The 9,807-nt window shown below is 35.0% G+C and overlaps 1 protein-coding gene and 1 non-coding gene across 2 annotated transcripts; one reads left to right on the top strand and one right to left on the bottom strand.

Annotated features, from left to right (window-relative positions):
- Positions 1–4,146: 4,146 nt before the first annotated feature.
- Positions 4,147–4,749, bottom strand: LOC131174049 (uncharacterized). The gene is made up of 2 exons (XM_058137087.1): positions 4,543–4,749; positions 4,147–4,461 (listed from the first exon to the last, which is right to left on the bottom strand). Exons 1-2 carry the CDS (start codon positions 4,747–4,749, stop codon positions 4,147–4,149), a joined length of 522 nt encoding a protein of 173 aa, XP_057993070.1.
- A 1,112-nt stretch (positions 4,750–5,861) lies between these two features.
- LOC131174209 (small nucleolar RNA R71) lies at positions 5,862–5,968 on the top strand. Its single transcript, XR_009144457.1, has one exon. It is a non-coding gene; the product is annotated as a small nucleolar RNA R71 (small nucleolar RNA).
- The last annotated feature ends 3,839 nt before the right edge of the window (positions 5,969–9,807 follow it).

The following is a 9,807-nucleotide window of genomic DNA, read 5'->3' as shown; positions in this document are numbered from 1 at the left end:
TTTAAAATGCCAGGCCAATACAAATTTGAGTCATGGTTGGGGTTGGGGTTGGGGTTGTGGTTCTTCTTACCTTGCTTACCTAGTTTTTGGCCTCTGAGGTGGTGATTGTGAATCATTCCTCCCCCTTGAGGAGGAACCTATCCTTCCCGTGAATCTTTTGATAAGAGCCATTGAGAGAAAATCGAAGAAAGGGTTAGGGTTTATGAGAGAGAATCAAGAGGAAGAGAGGGTTTGTGAGTGGTTCATAGAGAAGAAAGAATGGGTTTTGTAACATTTAAAAGGGATTTAAAGGGATGGGCACATCATTTGAGAAGTTTTTTCACACCTCTTCAGTGTGCGATTTGCGAAAGATTACATAGGGCCATGTGTCACTATACGGGTCACCCCGTGTAATCTTTTATTATATTTTTTCCGTACATTAGAGGTTACACGAGATGTGTATCACTATACGGGTCAAACCCGTGTAACTTTTAGCCTCCCTTTTCTCCTTCATGTTTTAGCCCAATTAACTTATACAAGTCCATGTAACGTTGCATGAGGTATCCCATATAAGTTTTTATTCTTTAAAATTTCCATTCCCTTTTCTCTTATCTTGGTAACATGGACCGTGTGCTTTTGCACGGGGTACCATGTGTAACTTTCTAGAGTGTACTCGCATGTGTATTCATGGGTCCAGTAGGTTACATAAGCTATGTGCCTTTACACAAGGTACCCTATGTAACTTTCTGATCTAGAATTTTAGGTATTTTAAGTGCTTTCTTTTCCCTATCTTTCCAAGTTTTGATGCTAACTTTTTTTTTAAGTGTATGAATGAGATGCATAATAGAGGTTAGCAACAAAAATACTTCCTCAGTTTTGTAATTTTCTCTCTTTTGTGGTTTTGACTTGTTGGTTCCATCCTTTCGTTATTCTCTGCTCTTTGCTTCTACCCATATGTCCAAAGTTAAGGTTTAGGGATTCCCATAAAACTTAAAGAAAATGAAGGTGAAATAAACTTAAGGAAATTTAAAGTTTTGAGTTGCCTCCCAAGGAGTGCTTGTTTATAGTTTTTAGCTTGATTGTTCCTCTTGGCTTATGGCTATGCAGGCGGGTTGCTAAAGGAGTGTGTGGCTACTTTCTCTATTGGCTCTCCTGAGAATTATGGCTTTAGCTTTTAGCCATTGACCTTGAAAGCTCTTGAGGTTTCACTCCATACTTCTACTATCCCATGTGAGAAGACTTGCAGAACTTTGAAGGGGCTGGACCATCTAGACCTTAGATTGCTTGGGAATAGCTTCAATCTAGAGTTAAAGAGTAGGATAAGATTTCCTTCCTTGATTTCTCTTCTTATGATGTGCTTGTCATGCTAGCTTTTGGTCCTTTCCTTAAAGATTTTTGTGTTTTTATAGGCATCTTACCTAATCTCTTCCAATTTGTTGAGCTATAAAAGCCTTTTTTTCTCCACTAGTCTTTAAGTCAAAGTTAGGGGTTTGAATTACCCAATAGGCTTTGTGCCCAATTTTAACAGGGAGATGGCATGACTTTCTGTATACCAAGTGAAACGGGGTGGTTCTAATAGGTGTTTGAAGGAAGTGTAGTAGGCCCATAGTGCATCATCTAATTTTAAGGACCAGTCCTTCCTTAAGTGATTTACTATCTTCTTAAGTATCCTCTTCAATTCCCTGTTTGAAATCTCCACCTACCCACTTGTTTGAGGGTGGTTTGGTATTGCTACTTTGTGAGCCACTCCACATTTCTATAGTAGTGCTTAGAACTAGTTATTGCAGAAGTGACTTCCTCCATCACTAATGATCGCTTTTGGTTGCCACACCTTGTAAAGATGTATTTCTTGAGGAACTTGATGACTGCCTTGGCATTATTTTTTAGTGAGGCTGATGCTTCAACCCATTTTGATATATAATTTACACTAACCAGGCTATACTTGTTCCCAAATGAGGATGGGAATGGACCCATGAAGTCTATACCCCAAACATCAAATAGTTCAACTTCAAGTATTCCATTGAGTGGCATCTCGCTCCTTCTTGAAATGTTTCCTGCTCTTTGACACTGATTGCATATCAGTACAAAGTTCTTTACATCCTTGAATAGGTTTTGGCCAATAAAACCCTACTTGTAATATTTTTACTGCTGTCTTGGATGTGCTGAAGTGTCCTCCGTAGGGTGATGAATGGCAATGCTACAGCACACTTTCTGTTTCCTCCTCTGGTATGCATCTTCTGATAAGCCCATCATTACATCTTTTGTATAGCAGATGTTCCTCTCAAGTATGGTCTATTATATCATGTAAAATTTTTTTCTTTTACTGGTAGGACATATTTGGTGGTAATACTCTGCATACAAGATAATTAACAATATCTATATACCATTGGAGTTGAGGGAAAGCTAGCAGTTGTTCATTTAGAAGGGAGTCATCAATTGGCAGGTCTTCAGAAGAAATCCCTATTTCTTCCTACTTGAGTATAAAGAGGTGGTCAGCTACCATATTTTCAATCCCCTTTTTGTCTTTAATTTTAAGATCGAATTCCTATAAAAGCAGAATCCACTAGATCAACCTTGGTTTTTCTTTCTTTTTGTTCAAGTTGTATCAGATAGCAATATGGTCTGTGTATATAAAAACTTTGGATCCAACTAAGTAGGATCTGAACTTGTTAATTGCAAACACTACTACTAGAAGTTCCTTTTTTATGGTTACATAATTGACCTGTGCATTATCAAGTGGCTTGCATGCGTAATAGATAGCATGAACTTTTCTATCCTTTCTTTGTCCAAGTACGACTCCCACTGTATAGTCACTTGCATTGCACATCACCTCAAATGGGAGCTCCCAATCTGGTAGTTGCATTATTGGTGTAGAAATTAAGGCTTCCTTTATCCTACAAAATGAATTAAAACAGCTATCATCAAAGACAAAAGGAACATCCTGGTTTAATAGTTTAGTCAATGGCTTAGCTATTTTTGGAAAATCTTTAATAAATCTTCTATGGAAGCCTGCATGTCCCAAAAAGCTTCGCACTCTTTTGACTAATGATGGTAGCGGCATTTTCTCTATAATCTGGCTTCGATTCCTCTTTCTGACACAAGCCGATCAAGTACTATGCCCTCTCTTATCATGAAATGATATTTTTCCCAATTGAGGACTAGGTTTGACTCCTCACATCTTTATAGCGCTTTAGATAGGTTAGCTAAATACTCATCAAAAGTGGTTCCATAAATAGAGAAATCATCCATAAAAATTTACATTATATTCTCAATAAAATCAGAAAAAATAGCCATCATGCATCTTTGAAAAGTAGCTGAGGCATTGCAAAGACTAAAAGGCATTCTCCTATAGGCAAAGGTACCCTAGGGACGGGTAAATGTGATCTTTTCTTGATCTTCTGGGTGAATTAGGATTTGAAAAAATCTTGAATACCCATCTAGGTAACAGAAATAGGAATGCATTGCTAGCCTTTCTAACATTTGGTCAATGAATGAAAGAGGAAAATAGTCTTTTCTAGTGGTACTATTCAGTTTTCTATAATCAATACACATACACCAACATTAACCATCCTAGTAGGGATCAACTCATTATTCTCATTTTTAATAACAATTGTCCCATCCTTTTTAGGTACTACATACACTAGATTAACCCATTTACTGTAAAAAATTGGGTTTATAATACTTGCATCTAATAGTTTCAAAATTTCTTTTTTCACTACTTCTTTCATGTTTAGGTTTAGTCTCATTTGATGTTCAATGGTAGGTTTACTATTTTCTTCCATAGGTATTCTATACACATAAATAGAAGGGCTAATCCCTTTAAAGTCTTCTATTGTGTGACCTATAGTTTTACTATAGGTCCTAAGTTCCATTAAAAGCTTTTTCTCTTCTAGACTAGTTAGGCTAGCATTTATTATAACAGGAAATTTAGAGTTTGAGTCTAGAAATACATACCTTAGAGTAAAAGGAATAGTTTTAATTATACTTATTTTTTTGCCTTTTATGATTCAGCCTGGGGTTATAACTCCTTTAACTCTTTCACTTGTAATGCTTGAGCTAAGAGTAGAGGTGGGCTAGCTTCCAAAGACTATGCATAGGCTATAATTTCTTTGTTATCATCATCTACTATGTAACTGTGCACTATGCATGCTTCAAGAGGACTTTAGGTTATCTCCTGTGAAATTCTTTTTCAACCAGCTTGTCTAGAATGTTAGCACTTAGGCATTCGTCAAGATCTAGTTTATCTTTCATTGCTCTAAACAGGTTGAACTCTACTTCCCCCTCTCCTACTTTGAGAGTTAATCGCCCATTTTTAATATCCATGATAACTCTGATGGTTGCCAAGAAAGGCCTTCCCAATATGATGTAAATTTGAATATTTTCTTCTATATCTAAGACAACAAAATCAACAGGAATAAATAACTTGCCTACTTTGATGGGAATGTTCTCCAAGATGCCAACTGGGTACTTAACAGATTTGTCCTTCAATTGTAATGAAATTGTTATTGGTCTAAGCTCTCTAACATTTAGCTTTTAGCATATTGATAGGGGCACCAGACTCACACTTGTACCAAGATCACAGAAGGCCTTGTCTATGTTTATGTTGCCAATAAGATAAGGTATAGAAAAGCTTCTAAGGTCCTTGAGTTTTGGAAGCAGCTTGTTTTGCAAGATGGCACTACATTCCTCCTTCAAAGCAATAGTTTTGTAATCCTCCAACTTTCTCTTCTTTGAGAGGATTTCCTTTAAGAACATGGCATAGGATGGCATTTAAGATAGTGCTTTTGTGAAAGGAATGTTAATATAAAGTTTTTATAAAACTTCTAAAACTTTTCAAAGTACTTGTCCAACTAGGCCTTCTGGAACCTTTGAGGAGAAGGTAGAGGGGGCTAGTATGGTTCAGGTAGCTTGTTTTTCTTTTTCTCCTCCTCTTCCTTGTCCTTTTCAGTTTCCTTCTCTTTCTTTTTTGTTTGGTTATCAGAATTACTAGAAGTTTCCTCTACTAATTCTTATTTGTCTTATAGTTTTTGGTTTTCTAAGATTCTGCCACTCTTCAAAGTAACTGCCTTGCAATGCTCTTTAGGATTCATCTTAGATTGACTTGATAGTTTACCAATGGTTTTGCTTGAAGAACTAGCTTGCTGGGTAATTTGGTTTTCAAGCATCTTTATGTGAGTTGCCAATTGATCCATTCTAGACCTAATTGCTTTATTATTTCATTATGCTATTATTATACTAGTAAGAAGCTTTCCATCATGGATTCCATGGTCAACTTGGATTCAGGCTGTTGAGGTTGAGGTTGAGGTGGTGGTGGTGGTGACTATGCTAAGTTCTATCCTCTATTCTGAAAACCAAATGGCAATGGTGGTCTATATCCCTGCTACTTATTAATGGGCTAGTTTTGCGAATTTGACCTTGCGAATTTAGAATGGTTCCTCCATCTAGGGATGTAAGTGTTTGAGTATGGGTTATTAATCTATCTCTGGTTAAAGTTTCCTCTATTATTCACATAGTTCATCTATTCTACGGAAGGCTCACTTTAGTTACTGCATTCTAAATTCATGTGGTCTCTTCCACAGTTATCACAATGTTGGCTACTTGATTCTACTGTATTGGCTTGCATCTTGTCAAGTCTCCTAGTTAACTGGTCAAACTGAGCATTAATCATACTTAAGGCATCCAATTCTAGGATCCCCGTTGTTCTTCTTATGTCTCCTCTCTCGTTTGAACATTCAAAATTATGATAAGCAACCCTCTCTAAAAGTTCGAGAGCTTCATTAACTGTCTTTTCCATGAGGTCTCCTCCTGCTATAGAATCAACTATACTCCTTGTAGATGGTAGTAAACCATTATAAAAGTTTTGAACTAGAAGCCAGTATTCTATGCCATGATGTGGGCATTCTCTTTGTTGGTCTTTATACCTTTCCCATGCATCACAGAGTGATTCTCCTTCCTTTTGCCTGAAAGTGTTCAGCTTTATTCTCAATTTTGTAGTCTTTATAGGTGGAAAGTACCTTGCTAAGAAGGCTTGTGAAAGATCCTCCTAGATGGTGAATGTTCTAGCTGGTTGGGAAAATAGTCACTTTTTTGCCTCATCTCTGAGAGAGAATGGGAATGCTTTGAGTCTAATAGTATCATCAGATACTCCATTCATCTTGAAGGTGTCACACAAAGCAAGAAAGCACTAAAGATGATAATGTGGATTCTTCGCAGGTGAACTCCAAATTGAGTTTGTTGAATCATCTAGAGCCATACCGGTTTGAGTTCAAAATTATTGGCCCCCACTGTGGGGTTAGTAACATTGGATTGAAATCCTTGGATAGTTGGGGCTCCATAGTCCCTCAAGGGTCTTGGCCTATTATTGTTGTTGTTAGCCATGACTGGAGTTTCAAAAACTGTAGGTTTTGGTTCTTAATGTCTCTTTTCTCTCTTAATGGCTCTTAAAGTCTTATCTATTTTAGGATCCAATTCCAATAACTCTTCTTCAGGTTTCATTTTGGTCACAAACTGAACAGAAGGATTGAAAAGGAATAAAAAATAAAAACAAATTAAATAGATTAAAGTAATAAAAATAAATGTTTAAAACAGCTAAATTGCTTATCGCTTGATATTACTAAATTCCCCGGCAATGGTGCTAAAAACTTATTTGCTGGTTTACAACTCCATAAGTGCATGGATCGCGAACAAGTAATATAGTAGTGAGTTGAATATCATTCCCACGAGAAATTTATAGGAGTAAGTACCAAGTTAGACAGCAATTTTGACTATTTAAACTATCAAATATGTTGAGAGATTGATTCTAAATTATTAATCTTAAAAATTAAAAGAAATCAAACCTATGAAATTAAATTTAGAAATCTATTAACTAAATAATTCCAGAATAAAGATTTTACATTTTAACCCTATTATAGACTTAACTTCATTTATTTAATAGATTGAGAATTGTTACTTTAATGAAAATTAATCCTAAGATATCTTAAGTATGGTCTCAAGGTATCAAAGGTGTATTTTAGTTAATCTGAACTCTACTTTCATGGTGATCAATCTCAATTAAAATTTTTTAAAGTCTTTGATTAATTTTGAAATTCCACAAAGAATGTCAGCCTATCTCTAAGTCAGATTTCCTAGGTTCAAAATCCTAATTTCCAATACTAATCTTCACATTTCAGTTCTTCAACTAGTATCTTGTATCATAACTAAGTGGGTACTATCACATAACATGTATTAAGTGTCACACCCTACCCCTTTGTAAGGCATAACATGATCCCGTAGTATACCTAATGAATTACCAACTTCATCTACTAATAACCCATTAAATACACTGCAAGGGATTTTAAACCTTTTCTTACTTCATTTTAGAGTGTTGAGCACTATTTACAAGTGTTAAATTTTTTTTTTTTAACTGAAGTGAAACAGCTAACACATTTGAAGAATTAACAATTTCTGCAAAAATTTTGGCAGAGTGCTATCTGTATTTTGAATAAAGCAGTTCTTCAAAAACCTATAAAAAAACACTTTAATTATTTTGTTCAATCCCCAAACTCCAATATTCAATCAATACAATAAGTGTCTCAACAATTGTTAACTCAAATCCACAATAATTTTCCAGTGTTTTCAAAAGCCGAGATAAAAGAATATATCATAATATTTACAAACCAAAATAATTTACAAATTTAGTTTACTTAATGTACAATTTTAATTTACAACTGCTCAAAACCAAGAACACTATATACATACAATGAACATACATTACAATACAAAATACAAAATATGGTATACTCAATATACCCGATGATCTCTCAGTGTAGTACTAGTAGTTTAGTTTGCTGCCCTATCAGTCTATCTACCTGCGACAGCAATGAAAAGCTATCGCTGAGCCATTGTCTCAGTGGTGCACAACATTAACCAAATACAACTTTAAATCACAAATCATAAGTCATATAAATAGTGGATACTTAAAACCATAGTTAAATTCAAAGACAGTGAATGTCAATAAGAATTTAAACTCCATTTCTTAATATCACAATAAATATCAATAAATCATACACACACAGCTTAATCATGTTGCTAAAGTTCAATTCATCCCAAAAGTCAATGGCTAATGAGGAATAACATAGCTAGCTAGCAATAATATGAGTATTCATTCTATTCGTCCTCAACAGGCACACACCTCAACACTTCAGCCAGAGAGGGAATTCAATTCGTCCCACTAGACAAGCTAGCGAGGAATTTAATCAGTATACATGATAGCTGTGGTTTCAAACTATTTGCAATGCTTTTCAATCAATAATTATCCATCAAATATCAATCAAACAATTTTTCACAGTTTAAAATAATAATATACAAATAGTTATAATTTATTTCAATTGAAAAATTCAAAAGAAATAACTGTTGTGCACAAATCTCTGATAACTGTTTCTTGGCCCTGACTCAGTGTTTCATTCCCCTTCCCTGAGTTTTTGCTAACTGAAACACACAATTTGAAGTGTTTCAGTACTCATTTAAACCGTCTCTAACAATAAGGCTTAATAATTAACTTATTGAATTCTATTATTTCCTTAGTCAATCCTAAGATGTTGACCCTCGATGCAGTCTAGGTGAATTAGGTTTTAATGTTATCAATATGTCACATTTGTAGCCTTTTAGTATTGGTATATGTTACCAAATTCATTTCCAAGTATATTGCATTTTATTGCAATTTGCTAGATTCCGATATACTAAATTGACCTAGCCGAATGACCTAGTTTCCTCGGTTTTCGGGTTTCGTTCAAAACTACAAACTTGTAAGTCTATGTCTTATTGCATGCAGGGAAAAATTTCAGGTCATTCTGAGTTGTGTAGACTAAGTTATGGTCAATTTACTAATGCTGGACAGAATGTACCAAAATGGTAACTTTAGGTCATTTTTAGGTCACTTTTGGTTCGGCCAGTTTTTGGACCCGAAATTATGCAAGCTATTTGGCTTGGTTCTAGCCATTTCTGGGCTTTGGTGTCTTCATAAGAATTGTAGATATATGTCTCAACTATTCATGATAAAAATTTCAGGTCAATTGGATCTATTTTGAGTGAGTTATGGCTAAAAAACTAACTGCTGCCCAAATGGTCAATTTTCAGGCTTTCAAAGCACTAATCCGGATTTGATCATTTTTCAAGTCACCTTCTAGGTAGAATTTTGGTAAGCTTCCTTCATGAAAGTTGGCACATTTTGTGCCTAATTTCACCTCCAATTGGTCTCATACTAATTGGAGCCACACACTTAAGGTTCTAAGCTAAAATATACACTGCCCTATTGTACATTGTTCATCCTTTACCAATTACACATCCTATGCTTACCAAGTCACTCTTCTATGCCAATTCTGGTTTGTACCATAACATTAACACATTTAGCAACTCATTTTTGGTCATTTTGGCAGCTTATAACCATTCTCAATATGCACACTATAACCCATAATTTTCCAAGTCCAATTACAATAATTAAACACATGAATGCACTTCATTTATATGTCCAAATTCAAACCTTTATACACACATACATGCTGCCATCCATAACAACATAATTCAATAATATAATTCCATAAACCATACCATGAAACAACACATTTTGATCTTCTTCATAAGGCTGCCACAAGTTTACATATACCCATTAATTGCCATTTTCACTTTTGAAGCTTCCAAATCATACCTTACACATGGAATTCAAGTACAATACAATCTAACATTTAAATCATCATTCAAACCACTATTTACATGCAAGAATAAACTGTTTTTATTAAAGTTCCATGGCTGCCAAAATGTACCTCTCCATTAACTCATCAAACTTCAAAAATC

The sequence above is a fragment of the Hevea brasiliensis genome, chromosome 15 (assembly GCF_030052815.1).
Source record: "Hevea brasiliensis isolate MT/VB/25A 57/8 chromosome 15, ASM3005281v1, whole genome shotgun sequence".
NCBI lineage: Eukaryota > Viridiplantae > Streptophyta > Magnoliopsida > Malpighiales > Euphorbiaceae > Hevea > Hevea brasiliensis.
The sequence above is the reverse complement of the archived record's forward strand: the minus strand, read 5'-3'. Positions and strand labels throughout refer to the sequence as shown.